Genomic DNA, 25,436 nt, shown 5'->3' with positions numbered 1-25,436 from the left:
TAATTAGGCATCATTTTTTAACAAGGGTATAAGAGTAAATTTATTCAAACTTATTTTTTTCATCCCTCCACTTTTCCATCTTCCCACAATTTTCTATCCCCTCACTTTTCCACTCCTCCAACCAAACAGACCTTAACATTCACAACAATTAGGAAAAACGATTATGAAGACTGCTTTGTGGTTTGGCGTGGCGACTGTGGTATTTGAGAAGTGAGCGTGAGTCTATCGTGTAGTAGTATTCAATTTAATTAAGATTGTAGGTACTCAAGAATTTTTGCCTTTGGTTTTGGCTTTTTTTGGCTTGATTGCCTTGGCTTGGCTTGGCTTGAATTCTTGTCTTCCTCTTTCTACCTCATAAGGGATGACCAATGGAGATAGAGTACCACTAGTTTGGGTACCAAACTAGTGGTACTCTATCTCCATTGGTCATCCCTTATGAGGTAGAAAGAGGAAGACAATCTTTCCAAATCAAGCCAAAACCAAAGGCAAAAATTCTTGAGTACCTACAATAAAAGGATACTTTTATTGTAGGAGCATTTTTTGCTTCAAGGAAACTCATGTACTCCTAGGCAATTTTTGCTCGTCCCACATTGGAAAGATTGCCTTCCTTATTCTACCTTATAAGAGATGACCAATGAGAAAGAGTCCAAACTAGTGGTATTCTATCTCCATTGGTCATCCCTTATAAGGTAGAAAGAGGAAGACAATCTTTCCAATGTGGGACAAAAAGAATTCATGCCAAGACAAGACAAGGCAATCAAGCCAAAAAAAGCCAAAACCAGAGGCAAAAATTCTTGAGTACCTACAAAGAGAATTACAAAAATAAAATAAATTATAATGAGGTATCAATTTGTGAGGCTTGTAAAGCTTACATGTCAATATATTATAAAGTTAACAAAAAGTCAAAAGTTTTGGTTTTATAGTATATATAGACAAGAGTCACTTAAGCTAATTGGAATCATATCACTCTTTTTATTTCAATATTAATATTTTATGAAAAATGAATCATTTTCAAAAAAATTATTTAATTTCCCTATGTTTGGCCGTGACTTTAAAATAAGTTGCAAAACTATCGATTGACTTTTCTTATTTTGTTTCGCATAAGATAAAGTTGTTTTTTAAGAAATTTTAGTGGAAAACAATTCTATCACTAAATAAGGAAAATTAAGAAATAATCTTCATTTGACCCATTTTATTCAGATAGAAAAATGCAGAAATTGAAAAAATTATTTATTTGCAATACAATAGGTATACCGTTTACTGATTAAATTCAAACTTATACTCTACTCAGCTAATTTCATCCTCCCATAAATAATTTTCTTTATATATATATATATATAAAAACTAAAAAGTCAAAATAATTTTATACGAACCGGACTGCTCAATGCGGTTCAGCTCCGGTTCACATATTCAAAAACACCGAGCAAGAGCACAGTGCCCAAGAGCCGCACTCCTATCCTATTTTAGTTGCGTAAAAAAAACCTCAAAGCCCAAAACCCACTGCACAGTCACACAGACTTTCCCACAACCCCTGTTTTTCTTCAATCTTCACAGAAACAAAAATGGTTCCAAACCCAGCATCACTCATCCGCAAATCCCCACTCTTTTACAGTTTCATGGGGTTTTCTCGCAGACCCATTTCGCATTCCACCCGAATTCCCGTAAACCCAGTTCGGATTAGCGGGTTTCGTCCCTGTTCTTCGTGCCACTCTTACTCTCACCCGTTGAATTCTGGCCATGGAGCCGAGTTTAAGAATTTGGGCCGTTCTGAAATGCGATTTGGGCAACTGGGTTTTGATCATTTTCGAGTTTCTGCGGTTTCGGATGGTGGGTCGGGTGGATATGGAGGTTCTGGTGGGAGAGGTGAAGGTAGTGGTGGTGATGGTGGTGCTGGCAGCAGTGACGGTGGTGGTGGAAATAAGTCTTTGCTATCATGGTAATGAACTAAGGTTTCAAGTTATTTGGTTTTAGTTTAATGTTGTTAATTGTATTGTTTTATGGTTCCCAAATGTAGTTTATGTTATGCCTTTTGGTTTCCTTTTAAAAATTTTTTTTTTTTTTTTAAGAATAATTCGATAGTTACAAATTACAATGGCGGCAGATGGTGATTTGAATTTTTATTTTGCTCATAAAGGAGAGCAGACAATGCCACTGAGCTAAAGCTTTTGGCCTAAATATTGTTAATTTACTAGTGCCATGGGATTGAATTGCCAAGTCAATGAGCCCTAGCTTAATTGACAGTCCTTTCCTTTTAAGGGCAATGTGGAGGGTAAGGTTGGGTTTAAGACTCACCGGGTGTGTGTAACTTGTTAAAAAAAAAAAGCTAGTTCCTATTGGTTTTTTCAGAGTCAGCTTATTCGCTTTTTGTTTTTTAGTTCTTAATTTGTGTGTGAAATGAAATACGAGCTCAGTTTTGTGTTAATCACTTTCCTGTATACTTGGGAATTGACAAAAATCATTCATAAGCTGCCATTATCAACATGAAGCTCTCATATTACAGGTATTTGGCTCTTCTTGCGAAGTATCCTGTGACAATAAAAGCTCTGACATCAGCACTTTTAACTTTAATTGGAGATTTGATCTGTCAGGTACACCTCCTGTAATTTTCATCAATGGAATGTATAAATTTCTGTTATTTCTTTGTGGATTTGTTATCAATGTTGACCTACCAGTATTTTTATTGTAAATTTGTTTAGTAAGAATAGAGTATCATTCACTTTGTGTATTTCCTGTGTTTGGGAATCAAGTCAGTTGAAAGCTAGATCACATATATGGGAAATGCCTGAATGCTACTTCAACTCCGTCACTAGTTTAAGTTTATTGTTATATAACTAAAACAGTGGTGGAGCAAGGATTTTAAGTTCAGGGCAATGATATTAAAAGGTAAAGTTCTTAAGATATAAAAGACAAAATTGAAAATAGAGTTCATTCGAAACATGTTTATTAACTTAAGTATGATAAAATAATAAAACAAGAAATTAATTATCAGACAAATAGAACGTAAATAGAAATTGTAATTTATTTTTCATGCCTAGTGTCGACTAAAAGATATATATATATATATATATATACACACAATAACTTTAAAAAGTAATCAAAATATAAGAAATTTATTCAGATAATTTTTTTAATTAAGAATAAATTGAGAAAGCAAATCAATGTGAAACCATTAAAATTTTTGGCAATATACTTGAAAATTTTCAAAAAATTTTATATGGGCTTTGATATCTTTTAAGAACTTGTACAATGTTCAATCTTATTTATTTATATACTAATTCCTATTCTTAACTTTCATTTTCAATTATTAAAACTCTATGCATAATAGAAAGTTGTAAGAAGGGTAATGCTTATATACTAAGTTCCCAAGAAGTGTAATGCTGTTAACATTAAGGAATTTCGCCCATCAGTTTGGTGGGTAGTGTGAACAATCTGCTATCCAAGGTGTTGGCTAATAGGTTGAGAGTGGTTTTGGATAATCTTATTTCTGAGTCTCAAAATTCGTTTGTTGGGGGTAGGCAGATTCTGGATTCAGTACTTATTGCAAATGAATATCTAGATAGCAGGTTGAAGAGTAGATTATCGGGTGTGGTTTGCAAGCTTGATATTGAAAATGTGAACTGGGAGGCCTTGTTTTATTTGTTGGGCTGGATGGGTTTTGGGTTGAAATGGAGGGGGTGGATTAAGGCTTGTGTTACTTCTGTCCATTTTTCAGTTCTGGTAAATGGTTCCCCTGAAGGTTATTTTGGTTGTTCTCATGGATTGAAACAAGGGGATCCTTTATCCCCGCTCTTGTTTTTTTTGATAATGGAGGTTTTGAGTAGACTATTGAAGAAGACAGAGGAGTGTAATCTTATTCTGGGTTTTCATGTGGGCTCTATGAACTTTATTGGTGTGTGTATCTCCCATTTGTTATTTGCTGATGGCACTATCTTATTTTGTGATGCCTCTAGGGAATAGCTACTATCCTTAAGGTTGGTGTTGTCTTGTTTTCAGGCCTTTACGGGTTTGAAGGTCAATGTTGGGAAAAGTGAGATTGTCCCTGTTGGGAAGGTGAATAATCTAGATGCATTGGCTAATATTCTTCAATGTAGAGTGGGCAGTTTGCCTATGAAATATTTGGGGATGCCGTTGGGGACTTCTTTTTAGATAGCTTCGATTTGGAATCCTATTTTGGAGAAAATGAAGAGGAAGTTATCTGGGTGGAAGTGTATCTATTTATCTAAGGGTGGTAGGCTCATGTTACTTAAGAGTACTCTCTCAAGCCTCCCAACGTACTATTTATCCCTTTTTACTATTCCTAAATCTGTGGCTGCTAGATTGGAAAGTATTTAGATGAATTTTCTTTAGGGGTATTCTAAGGGGAGTTTCAAATATCCTTTGGTGGCTTGGAAAAAGGTGTGTTTACCCGTTGAGATGGGTGGTTTGGGGATAAGAATTGTGGTGTCTTTTAATCAAGCTTTATTAGGGAAATGGTTGTGGAGATATGGTCATGAAGTTTCCCATCATTACAAAATATGGTGAGGGTGGGTGTACTAAAGTGTGCAAGAGGACTCATGGGTGTGGATTATGGAGAAGCATTTATGGGGGTGGGAGAGCTTCTCTAAGTATCTGTCTTTTGTAGTGGGTGAAGGCACTCGTATCTGCTTTTGGCATGATAGATGGATTGGTGATAATAATCTTAAAGATCTTTATCCTGAGCTTTATGTGTGTTCAGCGGTCAAGGATGCTTGTATCTCTGAGGTTTTGTGGATTCCAGAAGGGGGTACTGTTAGAGTATGGGATTTAAGGTTTTATAAAGCCTTTGAAGATTGGGAGCTAGCTGCATCTTATTCTTTATTCCAGCTTATCCAAACTCGTATTCCTCAGGGTGATAGGAGTGATACTCTTGGCTAGCGGCTAAAAGGTGATGGTAAGTTTGACATCCGGTCTTATTACCATGCGATTCGTGGTGCTTTGAATTCTTTGTTTCCTTGGAAGGGTGTTTGGAAACCAAAGATTCCTAGGCGAGTGGCGTTCTTTTTGTGGACAGCTGCACATGGTTGGATCCTCACTTTGGATAATCTAATGTTTAGGGGTCGCCCTTGGCTACTTGGTGTTGTATGTGTTGTTGTGATAGGGAGTTGGTAGACCACCTTCTTCTTCATTGTCCTGTTACTCATTCCCTATGGACTTTTATGCTTCAGGCTTTTGGTATTCATTGGGTTATGCCAGGTTCAGTAGCGGGTTTGTTATCTTGTTGGCATCAGTGGCTTGGGAAACATAATTCAGACATTTGGAATTTGGTTCCAGGGTGTTTGATGTGGATTGTGTGGTTGGAACAAAATCGTTGTTCCTTTGAGGATAATGAGAAGACGTTGGATAAATTAAAGGTTTTATGCCAACGGAGTCTTTTGGAGTGGTCTTGTTGTTGGGGTTTTACTAATTGTTCTTCTCTCACTAAGTTTATGCTTTCCCTTAGCTTAGTTTCCTGATTTCTCTTTTTGTTGTGTTGTTTGTTCTATTTTTTCTTGATGTTCATCATCATGAACAACTTGTACTTTTCCTTTTTTTCTCATTAATAATAGTTTTCTGATTACCTATAAAAAAAAAAAAAAGAAGGGTGTTGTGGTATTGTAAAATATTTACAAAAAAAAAAAAAAAAAAAAAAAAAAAAGAAGAAGAGATCAAGCTTTCTCAATAATGGGCAGTTCACCCATGCCATGCCATGTATCATTTAGTTGAAATAATACCAAATAGATGCCTGCTACATTGAGAGAAGTGTAATCCTCAACCGAAAAAAAAAAGGGTGAAAGAGAGTAGAAATACAAAATTGGTAGTTAGAGTGTGTGTGTGTGATGTTTAAATTTTAAATATGAGTTGGATTCCAAAATATATAAAAAGCTTGTTTGGTTTCTCTTTGGGAAGTAGGTTTAGGGTGAAATAAATTGTTACATTCTAGTGTAGTGATAAAAAAGTTTTATTATTAAATTAAGGCCTATGTATGGTTTGCAGATTAGTACACCTGCCTTAGTGTTTTAAAGCTTAATTTTCGTCTTGATGAGTTGCTAGCTCTAAATGGGGTTGCTTAGTGAGATGCCAACGTAGGATGCACACTGCTGGCTCCATATAGAAGAGTCATACTGAGTATGTTTAGATCTTAAGTGGCCTTAAATGGACTGGGTAAAGATGCATTCTATATGATTTCTACCCACATTATGTGCTTGGATGACAGACTCATATGATCATTATATAGATTGCTTTTGAGATTTCATGTCTTATACACATGCATAGTTTTTTATTTTCTTTTGATTTTGTTTTGTCTTTGGTTCTCTACCCTTGTATACTTGTGTATTTGGGTGGATTTTACTTGTCATATTTGTAAGGAATGTACTATCTTCTGAAAAAAGAAAAAGAAGAAGAAGAAATGAATAAGAGAAAGAGATCAGAGTTGGAGAAGATCCAACTTTTGTGTGACTTTTTGGATAAGTCTTTGAAGTATATTGGGAGGCAGCTTTGCTATACATGACATTGCAAAACCAATAATGCCAGGTGATACTGTAATCGGATCGGATGGGGACTAATGCCTCATGAAACTGAGACACTAGTTTGAATCTTCCCCTCCCTCTTTCCTTGGGGCTAAAACCTACTTATCTCTAAAAAAAAATTGTAAAACCAAAGCCTCATTGTAGAGCTTTTTTGATCTACTTCCAAACCATCCAAGAAAGAAGGAAGCTCTACTTATATTTGCTGCCCACATCACAAGTTCAAAGAAGACAAACAACCAAAAAGCTTAGCTTTTATACTTGCAAGTTGCAAGTTGCAAGTATAACAGATATCATAGTCTGGCCACTCCCTATTACACTGCGGTAATAATTAGAATTCAGGTGCCCTTGAGGTTGAACTCACCAGGAACAAAGTCCCTAAGAGGATGCCTGTCTTTTTCAAACTGTCCCTTATTTAAAAAAAAAAAAAATGGTTCTTGATTATTACAGATTCTCTGTACTCGTTCTTCATAATTATCCCAATAGAAATTACAATGGCAAACTTTCAACTTATCTTTCTGAACTACCTAAATTGAGTCTAGGTTGTCATATCCTTAATGGATGTGATAGTAATAAGGGTTACTATCTTTTAAGGAGTATTGGGTTTAGAGAATAACTACAACTGCAGGATGATCTTGTTGATATGTTTCTTCCAGCATTCCACAGTATATCAGAGTGTTTTTTTTGGTAGAACAGTATATCAGAGTGTGATTCTTATGCATTTCCATCTTGCAGATTGTCACTCTCTTATTTCACTTGCTTTTCGTGGCACATATTCCAATTTCTTACTTGTACAACTAAGCTGGAAATAAAATATGCAAGCCACAGAGACTCGTAGATGTTGCCACAGTTTAGTTAGTAATGACTAGAGATGCAAAACGTTTACCTTTAGTGATGAGGTTACTAAATTATGGAAAGTTAAATTGTATAATTAAAGCTTTCTCTTTTCTGTGTATTTCCTAAGTACTGCATTATTGCAATGATTTAACAATTATCAGTCTGGTTTTACTGAATTTTAAAATTATTTTTATTTGCCTCAGCTCGTGATTGATCAAGTGCCATCGCTAGACATGAAAAGGACATTCCTATTTACTCTGTTGGGTCTGGTGTTAGTGGGTCCAACATTGCATTTCTGGTAATGCTTCAGAGTCCATGTCTATGTGTGAAAATGGGAGATATAGCAACAGCAACTTGTCCATTATTTTTATCTAATAATATTAATAGCACTTCTATGCGTTTTGCAGTAATTTAACAATTATTAGATTGATTTCTTATGCATTTTGAATTTTCTATTTGCTTTAAAAAATTGGAAATTCTAAATTTTATTTGTAATTGATGTAAGTCATCATGTACATATATACATTTTTTTTTTGATAAGATCATGTACATATGTACATTGCAGCTAAAATTTGTGGTTTCTTACTTACATCCCTTGTTATTTGTTTTTGTGTCACCCATGAGACCCCATATATGCTTACCAATGATGTTTTCCTACTTGACCTATAGAAAAATTATTTTAAATTAGATTCTTTATATCTATTCCTGGATATGCTTTTGGATCATCATAGGCAAGGATAATCTTTTATATTTATTTATGAACCTGAGGCAAGGGTAGTCTGGAATGATGAGCATGCATCAAATGCACTGGACAAAAGCCAAGACCAATATACATTTTTTTAGAAAGAATTTCTGGCCTCTCTGATACATGTGACCTTTATTTACTTATTCAATCTTCATTTTCACAACTTGATGTGTCTTTAGGTATTTGTATTTGAGTAAATTGGTACCATTGCCTGGAGCCTCAGGTGCATTCTTGCGCCTTCTACTTGATCAGGTGACGTAATATATCTAAATTTGTTTCTCAAATTGCATAAAAGAATCTCTAATGCTACTAATGCAAGGTAATTTAATTGCAGTTCCTCTTTTCTCCTATATTCATTGGAGTTTTCTTAGCTACATTGGTGACCCTAGAAGGAAGGCCATCACAAGTCATTCCGAAGCTTCAGCAGGTGGTTCTGAAGGCATTTATTTATATGAGCTTTAGAGGCGGTTCATTGGCAGGGTTATTTTCCATTTTATTTTGTTTCTTAACATTTTCATTTTGACTTTAATTTTGTAGGAGTGGTTTTCTGCTGTTCTTGCAAATTGGAAGTTGTGGATACCCTTCCAATTTCTCAACTTCCGATTTGTCCCACAGCAATTTCAGGTCCTTGCAGCTAATTTTATTGCTCTTATATGGAATGTTTTTCTCTCCTTCATAGCTCACAAAGAGATTCTTCAAAAATAGGTATGTTTTAATTTCCAAGAACGCATGATACTGTTATATTGTTAGATAAGCAAATACTGTTAATTCCATACCTTCCTTGAAGCACAATACTGCTAGTTATAGATAAGCTCGACTCAAATGGCACTTCCTTCCCCAAAAGAAATGAGTGGAGTGCGTGTTCTTGGGTTCAAGACCTAATAGGTGCATGTGTAACTAAGTTACCAATATATAAAAAAGATAGTTTTATACCATTATCTTATGCAGGCAGTTTTTAGATTATCTTTTACATGTTTATATGTTGATAAATCCTGTATATTGTTGTGAAGTCCTCTTCCATAGAGTTCAGGGAGCGAAAAAAATCTGTAGCAGAGTCAATTTTTATTTTTAGGATTTTGGCACATATTCACTAGTTCTCTATATAATCAATATGGTTGTTGAATGGACTTATATATATATATATATATATATTATGCATGCAAGAAGATACCAACAGTAGAAGTGCAAATATGTGATGTGACCTGTTGTTTTAGCCCCACTTCCAAGAAAAATAGTTTGCTGACAAGCATATGCATTGATGCTTTGTGAACTATGAAGAAACTAAAATGTAATTAGAAACTGCTCCAGAGTAAAGCAATGGTTAGCCATAAGGTGCTCTATATCATTTGCTAGCTTGTTTGATCACCGATTCTACTTTGCAATTTCTGTTCAAATCAAGGGTCTTGCTCAGATTAAATTTTGTACTTTGGGAAACAAAGAAATTATGCATTAATTTGGAGTGAAATATGTATATTGAAGTTGAATCATCGATAATCTTCATACATGTTATTTCAGTGAACATGCAGGTTACTGCAGTGATCCCAGTTTTATCGGCTGGATTACTTCAAGTTTGTTTTACCCTAGCGAGAAGTTTGTTAGCAAAAAGATTTTGGGACAAGGAAACGGTCGTGATGCTGTTTTGATATTTGTTTTTGTAGTTTATGGGCTTTTTTTTTTTTTTGGTTGTAGTTGCCAAGTGAGCATGAGCTTGTAAGTCTGAGAGAGAGAGAGAGAGAGAGAGAGAGAGAGAGATACCATAATGACTAACTGTTAAAGAGTTAGTCAGATGGGTGGTTTCTCCAGTTTAGGCAATGATCTAGTCTTTATCTATATTGAGTACATACATTAATATTTAAGAAACTTATATTAGAATTAGTTTAGTATTTCCTAAAATTATTTTTTATAATATTTGATTGCTTTATTCCAATAGAACAATTGTTCTAATTATTTATTTAATTTAATTTTAAATAAATGCCATGTTCACAACATTTTCACAACAAATCTTAAGTAGCAAGTTGTTATGGATTATTATTGATGGGCAAAAAAGTAATTTCAGTAATAGGTTCAAATTAAAACCAATAACAACTAATTACTTATGATTTGTTGTGATAGCGTTGTGAAAAATAAGAATAAGAGTTTTAAATGGTTTCAAATAACTGTAACAATTAAAATGTTAATATATGTGGAATTCCAAGTATTTCAAGGATCTTAAGTTCTAAAAGTAAAAATGCAAAACTCTTCTATTTGGAATTCCAAGTATTTCAAGAATCCCAAGTTCTTAATAGGACTTATTTTCTATAATTAAAAAAAAGATTGCTATGTGGAAATTTGTGAGATTACGAAAGTAACATGGCAAAATATTCAAAGATCAATGAAAAGTCAAACATTTTCAGTTCATATATATATATATATATATAGAGAGAGAGAGAGAGAGAGAGAGAGATACTTATGCCTTTAAGTGCATTTGTTTTTTAGCTGGGGGAAGGTGGAGAAAGATCTAAATCAAAATATAAGCTTACCGATTTTATAAACTAACAAAAATTTCCCCCTATAACTCTCAATATCTAAAATTTGCACTAAAAATTAAGGAAAATATTTGTCTCTATTTTATAATTGTCGGATTCCTTTTGCTTTTTTTTTTTTTTTTTTTTTGGGGGGGGGGGGGGGGTAGGGGGTATATATGAAGTGTTTCATAAATCAGAATTGACTTGTATTATAGATCATGAGATAAAGGCATATAGTGTATAATACATTGATATTTGATTGGATAATGAATCCATGATACTATGTATGGTGAAGTGTGTATTTTTTATTTATTATTTATTTTTTTATTTTATATAGTGTGAAGGGAACATTTATTAAACTGAAAATATATTAAAATTTTAGGGGAGGTGGGGGATATTGAGACATGAAGTCACAAAATTAGGACTCTGGTTTTTAAACTATAGTTTGTTCTTATTATACAAACCAAATTTATAAATGTTGCAGATGTTGTTACGTGTTACAGAAACCCAATAGTTCAATTATATACGTCATGAAGAAGAGATTCAGCACACTTCACCATGCATAGTGCCCGACATTCCTCTAGTTTTTTAATGGCTATGTACTTACATTCTGCTTTAACACAAGCCTTATAACATTTATAATCATATATAAGGGGGGAATTTGTAGCTAGGACTTGGAGGGAGGGATCGTCATTAGGGGGTGGAGGACGGTGCTTAAGGGGACAATGATGAGGGTCTTTTAATGGAGGACGACGCCGGTGTTTATGCCGTCCGTCAATATCGCCTTCCATTGCAACTGAAAAAATTATGAAAAACATAATCATCGTTCCTACAAGCCTTATTCTACTATTTCCATTTATAGCTGATAGCTCTCTCCTTTTGTATATGTATTCATGTAATTTAGAAGTTGAAATAATATTATTAGTATTTATAAGATATAAACCTATGATCACACCTTTGGGGAATTTCCAAATAAAAAATAATTATTCAAAGCCAAAATACTAGATTAAGACGAATAACTATTTAGAGCCTAAATGCGGATATATCCCTTTCGGCAAAAAATTCCAACAAAATACTTCATTTCTGAAACTATTTAGGGATATGTCCCTGTTTTGAAATTCGATTTTCTAAAAATTGAGTTTCAATGTAAAGCTCGATTTTTAGAAAATCAAGTTATAGTCAAATTAAACTTAAAAAAAAAATTGTGGAACTCGAGTTCCACACTAAAACTCGATTTTGATAAAATTGAGTTTCAAAATAGGGGCATATTCCTAAATAATTTCAAAAATTAGGCATTTTGTTGAAACTTTTCGCTGAAAGGGGTATATTTCCATTTTGTCCAACTATTTAGAAATAATGACTATTAGCAAAGCTATATATAGTTGCATCAAGTTAACCTTTACATGATTCAAAAGATTTTTTTTTTTTTTTTGACCCAATCAATTTATAAATTCTAAACTATCCTTTAAATTATATTGATCACAATTATCAAATCATTTTTTTTATAGGGCTAGGGGCATAGATCCTGAATATTAATTATTCTAATAAATTACTTATACAAGAAATAAGCATCAAAATGATACAATAATTATTTATTTAAACTTATCAATCTTTACGAAAATATACCTGAAATACATTTCGATTTAATGAGGTAATATGGTATTAAAATTGATGAGCATGAAGAAAAAAAAAAGATGCATTATTCATTTACATAAAAATTTTCAATTGTGGGATCCTTATTTTAGCTAATCACTTTTTTTTTTTTTGGTAATTGCAGTAAACCCACCTGCGGATTGGCTAAAATCTACATTGCTAACCTGTGGTTTGAAAAGTGTCACTTTGCCCACTTAAGGTTTATTCTATTGTCTTTTATAACCCACCTTCATTAAAAATGAGGGTAAATATGTATTTTTACCCCCATTTTATGTTTCTCTCCTTCAAAACAAAAAACACATACAAAAACAAGAGAAAACAAGATTAAAAAGTTAGGGTTTTGTAAAAATTAATAAAATCTGACTCTCTCTCACCTTTTCACCCTCTCTCTCATTATTTTTTGCTTACCTTGCTAATTAGTCTAATACTTGGAGTTTGAAGTTAAGCTATATGTGTTCAATCTAGCTTAAGTTGATTCAGAGTAGGTTTATCATTTCGAACCCAGAGCTATATACATGAAATCTAAATAACCTCAATCACTAGTCAGGTACAATTGCAAAAACTAATCATTAACTAAAAGCAAAATTAATTAAGTTTTTTTGCCACTATACTTAAACTATATATGATTGGTATTTGGTGGTTAGAGATATAAAATATTGGTTTTGCAAGGACTAGGCTCTAGACCTTCTCCTTTTGGGCCCGCAAATCTGCGGGTTGTTGTGCCATTGTGGGCTTGCCACACTAGGGGTGCGATGTTAAAGGTGGGTATTAGATTGGGGGCTTCCCACTTACTTTGCATAGTGAGAGGCGTCAATCTTGTTGGCTTATTAGAGCAACGAAGGTCCTTTGTTGTCTCACGAGCACTGTTGGTCCATCCTAGGTGAAACTTCCAATTGAATCATTGATAGATGGTGGATAATTATGATTTTCATTAATAGTAATTCTTTGTTGTTGCCATTGTGCTAGAAGAGAGAAGCATAAAGAGGAGAGAGAAAGACACATAGTGAAAGAGGAGAGGGAGAGTCAAATGTTTGTTATTAATTTTTACCAAACCTTAACTTTTTAATCTTTTTTTTCTCTTGTTTTTGTTTGTGTTTTTTGTTTTGTGAGGAAAGAGACATAAAATGGGAGCAAAAATAAATATTTACTCTCGTTTTTAACAGAGGTAGGTTATGGGAGACAAATAGAGTGAACCTCAAGTGGGTAAAGTGACATTTTTCAAACCACGGGTAGACAAAGTGAATTTGGGCCAAACACAGGTGGATTTATTGTAATTACCATTTTTTTCACTCACATCAAATTCCTTATTTTAAACCATATTTCTTGTAAATATTGTTTTTTCATTCATTTTTTTAATTATCCTCTCACTATTCAAAGCGCCCACTTTACTTTATGACTATTACCAAGATGTGAAAAACAATATATATATGTTTAGGGAATGGATAATAATCCTTAAGGATTGGGAGCAATTATAGCAAAACTCATTTTTTGGGTTGAAATGAGTAATTTAATGTGGGTAGATTTTGGGGTGTGTTTTCGTTTTGGTTATCTATATTCAGTACATCTTACCCTATTTTAAGTAACCTGCTATCAATGCTCTTATGTCATGACTTCTACTAGTAAGAGTGAAATCTAAGAATTAATAATATAATAGGGTAATTGGTTATTAAAAAAAAATGGTATTTTTTATTTTCCATGAATGACAAATCTTGTGGCACCATTTAATAGGTGAGTAAAGACCATATTAGTTAAAAATTCAATTTGAAAATGCATTATTAGATCACATCCAAGAGAGCCTTGTAAAACATATTGTCGCCATGTTTGCTAGTCCCTGAACTTCTTGGAAAACCGGTTGAGGAGCAATTTGGATGTGAATGTGCTTAATCATCTTTTTTAATGTTGCAATATCATCCATGATGGGAACATTCTCCAAGCTAGTAAGGCGGTGTGTCTGAATTAGCTTCACTCCTTGATTTGATTTTAGAAAATGGATTATCTCCCTAAAACCTTGTTTCCATGCCTCATATAATGCTTCTTTGATTGTGGATAATTGATTGTTCTCATCATTGCAAGAGTGTCATGATTAATAACCTTTACGAACGGACTGGCCTAAACAATTTTTGATTACAAAGGCACCGCGCAAACGCTTTTTTGTGTCAACTATTATTATGGCTTGCCAATTCTAATTTTGACATAAAATCTGGTATTTAGCATTTACTGCAGTTGTTGAACCATTTTGGAGACATTCATCTAAATCTATTGTCTATTCTGTCAGGGATTTTTAGATATTTCTTTTATATGTTTATGTGTTGATAAATCTTGTATATTGTTGTGAAGTCCTCTTCCATAGAGTTCAGGGGGCGAAAAAAAATTGTAGCAGAGTCAATTTTTGTTTTTAGGATTTTCGCACTTTATATAATCAATATAGTTGTTTTGATACAAGAAAGAAATTCTACTTTAGCCTAACCTAAGTGTATATGTGTGTGAAACTCCTTCCTAGAGACTTGAACCCCGACCCTTGCCCCTCACGTCCCACAAGTATTTATACTTGTGGAATGACTATCACACCAAGGATGTGCGGTGGTATAATCCATATTGTAGTACTTTCAATACTTTTTAATGACTACTAAAAATATATGAAAAATTACATTCCAAGTTCTTAAAAAAGAAAAAGAAAATTATTTACCGTCTAACTTTATTTTCAATCATTTTTTCAATACATCAATAAATTTATATCACTTACTTCCCAAAAAAAAGTATGTGCACATATAAATTTACCTGTAACTAAATTAATGTCTAGGATTTTTACTAATACATGCCTTCAAATTCAATTCACTTCGGTCCATTTTGGTCTTTTCAGTTATTTGGGTACACTCCAGTCCATTCGATCCAGTTCGGTCTACGATGACAAAAACTTATATTATTATTTTTAATTGTTTTATTTATTGATTTGTGGTTTTATCTTTATTTATGTTCTTTTTTGCCCCTTGGCTGATATTAGTATTTCAGTTTTTGAGTACAATTTTAATGTTTTGATATGATATAATTTGAATTTGAAGACCAAATGAGGATTTTTTTTTTTCCCTTTTATGAATGGATAAGAAAATTTGAAGACTTATGATATTAAGTTCAATATCATAATCTACAATCTTGCAATGTATAAGTTAAGAATTTCATTTCATATGAAGTTTGTGAAGGTCATCTTGCAAAGTAAAAGTCATATTGCAATGTAAAAGTCATTCAACATACTATGGCAGAAATTCCTTTATAAATATATTTATTGTCCTCTACATTTTCTAACAAAAGTGATCATATATATTTTCATTCAAATACTCAAAATAGTTAATATGACAAAATAAGGCTGCATGAAGCAAGTTCTTTATGTTGGTGACTATATTGTGTGGTTGGAAGAAGCATCAAACTTTTAACTAAAAATAATAATAATATCGGCACAAAAAAATTGCAACTATGCCACACATTGTGTGGGCATGTGAGTAGTAGGGATGACAATTTTTGCCCGACCCACGGGTACCTGGCCCGACCCGACCCGACCCTAATGGGCTAGGTTTTACCTGGTCCGATTAGGAATAGGGTCGGGAATGGGTTTTTTTTTTTTTAAAAAAAAAAACCCGAAGCGAGTCTGGGTTGGGTCCGAGTTTTATCAAAAAAAACCCGAGACCTGACTCAAAACTCGGCCTGAATAAAAACCCGATACCCTGAAATTACAAAAATACCCTATATATATACCTATAATCTAACCCTAATCCCTCATTTCTTCAACAGCAACTCAGAACTTAGCAGCCTCCCTGCCTCAATCCGACACTCCCTCTCCCTCATTTCAGCTCAGTCCCACACTCCGACACTCCCTCACCCTCACTCCCACACTTCGACACTCTCTCACCCTCACTCCCTCACGCCTCCCTCCCTCAGTTCGACACTCCCTCTCCCTCAGCTCAATCACTTCGACACACCCTCAGTCTGACACTCCCTTTCCCTCACTCCCACACTCCCTCAGTCACTGAGTCAGTCATGCCTCCCTCACCTCCTCACCCTCACTCCGAGGCTATATCGAGCATTTTCTTGGCCCACCACACCTTCACCGTCTTCTCATGGTTTATGGTTGTCCAAAAGTGGTAGCAAATCATCAAAGGTACCAACTTGTTCACTATATATAGTGGTTCTACGCTTGTATGTGTGTGTGAGTTTTGGTTGGATATTGACGATCTTGTGAATATTATTTTCGTAGTTATAATTTTTGCAAAAAGAAATTTCAGTTTTGGTAGGACAACTAAGCTAGATAGTTGCTTTAATGGAGTTTTTCTCAATAATGGAAAAATAAATTTTTTTATTATTTAAATTTCAAATTAATAAAACATAAATGGATGGTTGTGTTCCTTCCTTCAATCTTCATTTTCTTTGTCTCACTTGCCTATCTTGTTACAGGTAAGCAAAAATTTGCAGACTTTTCTTATCTCATTTGTTTCGGTTTTTCGATATGTGAATTGGGTTTTTCAGTTTTCAGTTCTTTGTGTTGGTTTGGTATGTGAATAGAAAAAGATTATAGGTGATTTACTTCTTATTAGAAGAAGAAAAAACAAAAGCTATATAAGGAATAAAATTTGTTGTTGCTTATGGCTCCTTTCCTCTGTTTCATGTCAATGCTAAGTTTTTGGAAAGTAGTCTGATTTGGTGTGTGAGGCCTCATTCTCACAGCCCTCACTCACTCTCAGTCACTGCCTCACGCACACGCCCTCACTCATGCAGTCACGCCATGCCTCGCCTTCTCACTCTCACGGCCTTGCTCTTCCTCAGGACCTCAGGTACAGCTCGCTCTTCCTCTGTTGTCCGATTTGTAAAGCTTTTTTATATGATCTCACTCTTTGATGATAAAGAGGCAAAATGTATGATCTATCATTGCGATTTTTGGATTTGATAAAGAGGCAAAATGTTTGGTTTTTGTTTTAAAATTTTGGATTTTTTTTTCAGTGTTTCATTAAAATTTGTTTGGAGGTTTTGATTGTGTGGTGGTTCATTGAATTTGTTGTGATGATAATAATGTTTATTTGGGTTTTGGGTGGGTGAGGGTTTGGTTTATGGGTTAAGGTGTTTGTGGTGTTATTGGGTTTGTTTTGGTAATTAGGATTGGATTTGATGATAAGTAATACATTGGGGATGTTGAAATCAGTGAAACTAAGTGTGAAATATGGTAGTGAATTTTTGTACACATATCTTTTACCTGATTCAAGTCTCAAAGCATTCTGTTCCCCTATTCTTTCTCTTCATATCTGCATAGTTTGTTTAATGGAAGAAATTGTTTATTGTTTTTTGTGTTTGTTAGGAATGCAAAGCCTAAAACGGAGATGGAAGACACAAATACAGACACAAACAAATCTGGTTCTTCCTCACCAAGCTGCTCTCCCTTGAGAACCGGACATTGTCCCTTGCCAACTATGCGGTCTCCTTTGCCATTTTCACGATCACCCTCGCCATTGTCGCTTGGCAGCTCACCCTCAGGATCACCATTAAACAATGAGTAAGTATTTGAATTTGTAGTTAATCATGTTTAATTATGAATGCGTTAATAGAATTTGTGAATCTGTGTAATTATGAATTTGTGCCTATTAATCAATGAGTATGTGTAATAATAAATTTGTGATAATTTGTTTTGATTCTAACTTCCAAACTTCTGAACCAATTAGGAATCCGAAATCCCCGACGGTGGACTTAGTGGGAGAAGACTTAGAGGTAGAGGAACAAGAAGGGACAGAGGAAGAGGGAGAACAAGAGCTTACAAAAATGAGGACTTGGATACAAGTAAAAAAAGAAAGACTACCTCAGATGTTTGGGCTCATTTTACAAGGAAGAAAGTTGATGGAAAATTTAAAGCACAGTGCCATCATTGTAACAAACTTTACTTGGGTGAGTCTAACCAAGGTACAACTCATTTGTGTAATCATTTAGCAAGATGTCCACGGATGAAGTTTAAAAATATAAGGGATATGCGACAACAAGTCTTAATTAAACAACAAAATAAGGTAGATGAAACTATGAGTTTGAATACTTACCAATTTGATCAAGTTAGAGTTAGGAATAAGCTTGCTCGTATGGTCATCATACATGAATATCCCCTTTCAATAGTTGACCACATTGGGTTTAGAGAATTTGTGGCTGATCTTCAACCTATGTTTAAACTTGTCACAAGAAATACTTTGAAGAGTGACATTCTTAAAATCTATGATAATGAGAGGGAGAAAGTTTTGAAGATGACAGACAAGAATGGAAATAGGATGACAATTACAATTGATACGTGGACTTCAAGTAACAAAAAGAGAGGGTTTATGGTCATTACCGCTCATTTTATTGATCATACTTGGACGTTGCAAAGCCGGGTTTTAAGTTAATTTTTTTATCTATAAAATGAATGTTAAAGACTTTACATTTAGAATGTTTATTGAGTTATGTTAAATTGAATGTTTATTGAGTTATGTTATAATTATTCATATTATTTTTCTAGATTTGTTTATGTTCCTTCTCCACACACGAAAGATGTCCTTGCTGAAGTCCTTGTTGATTTTTTTTTAGAGTGGAACATTGATAAGAAGTTGTCCATAATAACTGTTGATAATTGTAGTACTAATGATGCCATAATAAGACTTCTCTTGAATAAGCTTGATATTAGTTCTCTTATGTTGGGTGGGTCTATGTTGCATATGAGGTGTGCTGCACATATTTTGAATTTGATTGTTCAAGATGTATTGTCTCTTATTGGTGATGGTACTGAAATGATTCGTGATAGTGTGATTTATTGGACTGGATCACCAAAAAGGAGGCAGAAATTTGAAGAAAATGCACGTCAATTGCGTATTCAATACACCAAAGAGTTAGTCTTAGATTGTAAAACTCGTTGGAATTCAACTTACTTAATTCTTTCTACTGCATTGATTTATAAAGATGTTTTCCCGCATTTGGCCAAACTTGAAACATTTTATACTTATTTGCCATATGATTATGATTAAGAGTTAGCCAAAGATATTTGTAGGAGGTTGGAGTTGTTTCATAGTGTGATTGAGTTTTTCTCTGGTTGTAAGTACCCCACAACTAATATGTATTTTAATTTGGTGTGTGAGTTAAAAATTGCATTGAATGAATGGAGTTTGTTTTCAAATGAGATGATAAGTACGATGGCAGAAAGCATGCTTGCTAAATTTAATTCTTATTGGGCTAATGTTAGTGTTGTTATGGCTGTTGCTGCTATCTTAGATATAAGATATAAGATGAAGTTATTAGAGTTTTATTATCCTAACATTTATGGTGATAATTCTGATTTTGGAGATTGAAAAAAATTAAGAATCTTTGTTATGATTTGCTTGATGAGTATGAAGATATAGATGAGTCCCCTGTAGATAATGAAGGAAGTTCTCATATTCTTGCAAGTACTTCAAGCCCTGTGGCACAAATGAAGTTTAGGTTGAGTGGGGCAATGTCATATTTTGATTTGTTTGTGAACAATAGTTCAAATAGTTCAAAGAAACATGGGAGTGCTAGAATGGAATTTGATCATTTCATTGATGAGGGAGTGTTGAAGAGGAGTGAAGATTTTAATATTTTGGGATGGTGGAAAAGTAATGGTCTCAAGTATCCTACTTTACAAAGGATTGCAAGAGATATTTTAGCCATTCCTGTCACAAATGTTGCTTCAGAATCTGCCTTTAGCGCTAGTGGGAGACTTTTAAGTCCACACCATAGTAGGCTACATCCCAAGACTATAGAGGCAATGATGTGTGCTCAGAATTGGTTATGGAGTGAAATCAACAGGTAGCAATTGTCTAATTTCTATTTATAAAATCAAAATTGTATTTTTATATTTGCTAGTTACAATTTGATGAAGTTTATTCCATTTTTTAATTCATTGTTGTTGTAGGTTCTTCAACTACGTCTAGAGATTGTACACTTCAATCAATTCTTGATGATGAGGAGCCTAATGAAGAGGATGGGAGTTGTGTCACAATTGTGGATGATTAGACATTTTGTATTAATTTAGTAGCCTTTTTAATTTCTTAGACTTGTTGGATTAATTTGTTGGTTTGTAATTATTCTAAGCCTTTTTAGCCTTTTGTAATTTCTTAGCCTTTTTAATTTGTTGGTTTGTGAAGGATAAGACATTTTGTAATTTCTTAGCCTTTTTAATTTCTTAGACTTGTGGGATTTGTTTTGTAGCTTTTTAATTTCTTGAACTTGTTGGACTTGTGATACTTAGTTCTTGGACTTGTTAGATTTATTTTATTTTTATGTTTAGCCGGTGATTTTAGTTATGATTTATTGATTTATAGATGTATAATTAACAGGTGATTTATTGATTTATGATTAACCTATGATTTGGATTGATTTGGCTGGATATGATTTGGATTGATTTGGCCGCCATATAACGTCGCCCAAATGCCAAAAATCTTAATACAAAAAAATCTTAATGGGCTTGAATTGGCTGCCATATATTGCTTGAATGGGCTTGAATTTGGCAAAAAATCTTAATGGGCTTAAAAAAAAAATTGGTTGGGCCAGATTTGGGCCCAAATGGCTAAACGGGGCCCACAAGGCCCGGCGGGGCAGGTCTGGGCCCCGGAAAAAAAAACCCGATTAATAATTGGGCTTGGTCCGGGTTGCGAGTCTTGGCCTGCGAGTCGGGTTTGGGTATGTAAAAACCCGGCCCGAACCTCACCTGTTGCCATTCCTAGTGAGTAGGAGTAGCATGGTATAAAAGTGATGAAGAGGCAAAAATGATGCATTAATTATTTACATAAATGTACAATATATGTGTGTGCGTGTGTGAGACTTTAAGTTACATTATACCACACAATATTTTTTTATTGGATGCAAATCTTAACAAATCTAGTTTTTTATTACATCTTTACCTTATACCCTACTGTAGGATTAAGGGCCCAAATTGTATATTGGGCCTTGAGTCTTGGCCGAGAGTGTGAGTGGTCCGAGGAAGAACGAATGATAATGAACGGTTCATGCTCAGGATTTAATGAGCAAGATGCAAATAGGAAGATTGTCTGAGGAGGAATATCTCCTCGGATACGATAAGTACAACTCAAATATGTATTCCAATGATCACAGTGACTTTCCATGAAGCTCCAGTGATAGAGACGAGCATCATAAACATATGAGAATGAGGGAAACCCAAAAATATCTAAGGGAAAGCTGCTACCACCGCATTGAATGCACTGCAATTACTTTTCTAGCCGCATTTATGTGGAGAAGACCTCTAAACAGTGCTGTCTTGGCTACCACAACTCACAGAAAGCCAAAGAGGGTATCTGATGGGACAGGTACTCAAATAAGGGCTCAGATGATCAATAAGTGTAGGATCAAGATGGTCTAAAGGGAGTTATATAATGTAAGAGACCCTTCATGAGGAAGGGATTGGAAAAATTAGAAAGAGAATACTGTAGCCATCAAAATTATACTTGTGTTCAGTCTAGTTGATTTATATAAAGACTTACCTCCTCGGACAGTGAATTGATTCAAATCAGTACTTCTTATTCTTATTTGATCATCATTTAAATCCATGTTAGCCATTGTCTAATTCATTAGGGCCTAGTTCTTTGACTCACTCTCTACAAATTTATTGTACTGGGCTTACTAGGCCAAGATCTCATACATCTTGGGTTTAGGCTGCAAAACGTGTCCTTACACCTACAATATTGCAAAATTTAAGATGATTTGAGATCAATAACCTTATCTATAAAATCTTTAAAAATCAAGTTTTTTGTATTGTAAAAATTATGTATAAAAGATGAGTTTATTGATCAAATAGTAAATAACATATAATAGACATGAAATTTTGGATGTGTGTTAAAGACATAGAGAATATACAATTCAACAGTTAGATTTTCATATTAATTTAATAAAAAGTTATTATGCTGTGTAATATTACTTAAAGTTACATCATGTGTAACTTGATCTTGTCCCCATGTGTATATATATAGGTCATTAACTAAAATTACACTCGGAAATTTCAATTAAAAGAGCAGGTAAAATTATAAAGGTTTCAATTCTCATTAACGAATAGCGAGTAAAAGTATAATGGTTTCAATTCTTATTAATGAATTTGACGATGCTAAGTTGCGGTGGAGGTATTATTTTGAGAAGAAATGGAGATCTATCGGTCTATGTACAATTCAAAACTAAGAATTAAGAAATATGTTAGTGTAGTTTTAATAAATCTCAAGATAGGTCAATGCAATATTACTTGATTTATTTGGGTCCGGTAAATGTATGTCCTTAGGGCATACATTAATTATCTATTTTTAAAAATATTTTATAGAAAATTAAAAAAACTGTAAAAAAAATTCTTAAAATAATTTACTAATGAATGCCCTAAAATATTCGTGAGTAAAACCCAATTTATTATACAAGAACAGATTATATTAGAATTCAAAATCTATTTGCAGTTTTGCTTGTGTCAATGTATGTATTATAAAATGCAATTTAACTTTGTGTCCTAGACAATAGACATACCTCTTACAAAATTCATATTTTCAATATACATGAATAATGATAGAAACAATTGTATAAAGAAAAAAATTATGACGCAATGCAGGCTTAAGCATGAGATCATAGATAGAGGAGCCAACCCGGCAACAAGAAAAGGGACAAAATCTCCGACAAATTAACATAATAGATAATGACTGACACAAGTCAGAGGATACGTCACCCCTTCATGGTCCCCATTCTACCCTATATGGCACCATTTACTTCTTAGGTCAACAACCTCCCCCATTGTCCAATATTCTATCTTCCTCGAGCTTTCTCCAGCTATAAATACATCAAAATTGATAACAAATTTGACACTTGTTTAAAGTATTAAGTTATTGACAAAAGAGTCCGGTTAATGTATCATCAATTTTTTGAAACATTTTATGAGAAATTTAAAAAATTGTAAAAAATGTTAGTAATTTTTTTATTTTATCATAAAAAGTTTCTTAAAATAGTTTATAAATTTATACTTTAAAAGTTAATAAAACTTTTAATAAAATAATGTTAATAATGAACTTGTATAAAAAATTAATAACAAACTACTAATTCAAACCACAATAATTATGACTTAATTCAACATTCTTTAGCGGAGTTGTCTTTATTGTCACGCTCAAAAGGCTGAGTCACAATGGTTGCCTCTGCCCCCTTTTCACTCAACAACAACAACAACAACAACAACAACAACAAAAAAAAAAAAAAAAAAAAAAAAACCTAACTCAAAAGTATGTAATTTTTTGTCAAAGCTATTCTATGAGTGAATGATGAAGGAAAGTAGTTGGTCTACGAATACATAATACTATGTGTGTCCCCAATTAATAATCAACCATTTTTATTTGTGAAATTTATTTTGGAAAAAAAAAATTGTGCTAAGTGTTATAATTAAATTTTGGGTTACAGTTAACTCAATTAGTAAAATTTGGTCATCAATCTCAAACTCACATTTTTACATTTTAAATAACATTACACATATTTCCACACATTTTTTCACCCACACGTATTTCAAAAAACTACAAATAAAAATTCTCAAATTACTCTACCAAACACCCAGTATCTTAAATTTTTTTATTTATTTTAGAAACAAACACACAAAAACAAGAAAGACATAAATTCTACTCAAAAGTTATAATAACTTTTAAGTGAAGGCGAGACAAATTATACTGCAGACAATCAGTTTTAACTTTGTGACAAATACCTCTTTTTATTTTTTAGAAAATTTTAATTTATGATATTCGTTCTTAATAATAGTTCTTTTATTACTAGATCAAAACACCCATCAATTTTTTATGTAGAAAAAAATTGAACCCGAATCTTTTCTCGTGACAAATACCTAAAATGAAGTTATAATTAAATTGATGACACGGTCTACTGTGGATGACCGCATACTATGATTTCTCAAGAAAGGAATCGCGGCCTCACAAAAGTCTCTGTCGACCAGATGTTGAACGTTGATTATGCTGATCCAGCGGTCAAGGATAAGGTGTGGTTTGTTGAGAAAGGACACGTGTCAACAGTTTGACGTATAAGACAAAAGTCAATGCATGATGGGTGTGAAGGTAGAGGCAAGTCACTGTCAGTCTAAGGACAAAAAGACAGAAATGTACCATCAAGTACAGCACACCGTCTTTGACATTTCCAATGAGACTTAATGCTGTAATCTCTCGAGTGTAATAGTGGAACACTCGCGGCTGAATGGAACCAATTCCATCTTTGAAATATTTTATAATATATATACATATCAATAAATGATGTAAAAATGTAAATATTTAAAAAATATCCACATTTTAGCATATAAAAGATGTAAAATTGTGAGAATCGATTTTTATTTTTATTTTTTATTGGATCAATTGTTAATAAATTATTTTAGAAAATTTTTTATCTATTTTTATGAGAAATTGAAAACTCTGTTAAAATATTTATTATTTTTTTCCATAAAAAAATTTCTAAATTAATTTACCAATAAATATCTTTAGAGCATTCGTTAACATTTTTTTTTTTTAAGATTTGAAGGAATTTTAATTTATAGCATTTATTTTATCATAATTACTTATTATTATTATTAGGTTAAGACATCAATAATTTTATTTTTTATTTTTTATTTTGTAGAAAGAGTTTAAAACTCGAGATCTTTTATTTAATGACAAAATATTTTATACTCAAACAATCTAGAACTCACTATTTTGCCATTTTAACTATCTTTAAGAGATAAAGACTATAAATTAAAGAAGTAGCCACTCCTAATTTTTTTTTTTTAATAAAGCTTCAACCTATAAATCCCAAATTTATTATTCAACCATTAAAAACTGCACCAATCGAGTTAACTAGAAAACATATACCCTACTAATTGAAAGCAGAATAGTAGAAAACAATGAATTCAGCCAAGTATTTAGTCCAAAGACTGAACCAATTAATACAATACCTAAAATGCCTTGACAAATTTAATTTAAAAAATTATTTTATAAAATATCTGCATCTAGTGACTTATAATGGGATGGGAGGCCAGATGTCAAATGCAATTGAGGTTATAATATTATTTGATAATATTAATGGTAACATCAGTGAGTTAACCTCAAAAAAAAAAAGTCAGCAGCAAATAGATTCTCTCTTTCACGTTTTGATTTATTAATTTCTTTATTG

At 33.2% G+C, this 25,436-nt stretch overlaps 2 protein-coding genes across 3 annotated transcripts; both read left to right on the top strand.

Annotated features, from left to right (window-relative positions):
* Positions 1–1,425: 1,425 nt before the first annotated feature.
* Positions 1,426–9,996, top strand: LOC115953537 (protein sym-1). 2 transcript variants are annotated; one of them, XM_031071255.1, is made up of 7 exons: positions 1,426–1,936; positions 2,501–2,588; positions 7,562–7,656; positions 8,283–8,355; positions 8,438–8,530; positions 8,641–8,808; positions 9,630–9,996. In XM_031071255.1, the coding sequence occupies exons 1-6, from the start codon at positions 1,563–1,565 to the stop codon at positions 8,806–8,808; spliced, it is 891 nt and encodes a 296-aa protein (XP_030927115.1). In that variant the 5' UTR covers positions 1,426–1,562; the 3' UTR covers positions 9,630–9,996. The 2 variants fall into 2 exon arrangements, with proteins under 2 accessions (XP_030927115.1, XP_030927114.1); XM_031071254.1 differs by having other exon boundaries at positions 9,619–9,996.
* Positions 9,997–18,307: 8,311 nt separating this feature from the next.
* LOC115951641 (zinc finger BED domain-containing protein RICESLEEPER 2-like) lies at positions 18,308–19,276 on the top strand. The gene is made up of 2 exons (XM_031068806.1): positions 18,308–18,594; positions 18,775–19,276. The coding sequence occupies exons 1-2, from the start codon at positions 18,308–18,310 to the stop codon at positions 19,274–19,276; spliced, it is 789 nt and encodes a 262-aa protein (XP_030924666.1).
* The last annotated feature ends 6,160 nt before the right edge of the window (positions 19,277–25,436 follow it).

Source organism: Quercus lobata, chromosome 7, assembly GCF_001633185.2.
Source record: "Quercus lobata isolate SW786 chromosome 7, ValleyOak3.0 Primary Assembly, whole genome shotgun sequence".
NCBI lineage: Eukaryota > Viridiplantae > Streptophyta > Magnoliopsida > Fagales > Fagaceae > Quercus > Quercus lobata.
This window is presented reverse-complemented; position numbering and strand designations above follow the sequence as displayed.

Coding starts and splice junctions, on each gene's coding strand:
- LOC115953537 (XM_031071255.1), top strand. CDS start 1,563: ATGGTTCCAAACCCAGCATCACTCATCCGCAAATCCCCACTCTTTTAC. Junction 8,356..8,437: donor TGCGCCTTCTACTTGATCAG/GTGACGTAATAT, acceptor ATTTAATTGCAG/TTCCTCTTTTCTCCTATATT. Junction 8,531..8,640: donor TCATTCCGAAGCTTCAGCAG/GTGGTTCTGAAG, acceptor TTAATTTTGTAG/GAGTGGTTTTCTGCTGTTCT.
- LOC115951641 (XM_031068806.1), top strand. CDS start 18,308: ATGAGTTTGAATACTTACCAATTTGATCAAGTTAGAGTTAGGAATAAG. Junction 18,595..18,774: donor TCAAGTAACAAAAAGAGAGG/GTTTATGGTCAT, acceptor TTATTTTTCTAG/ATTTGTTTATGTTCCTTCTC.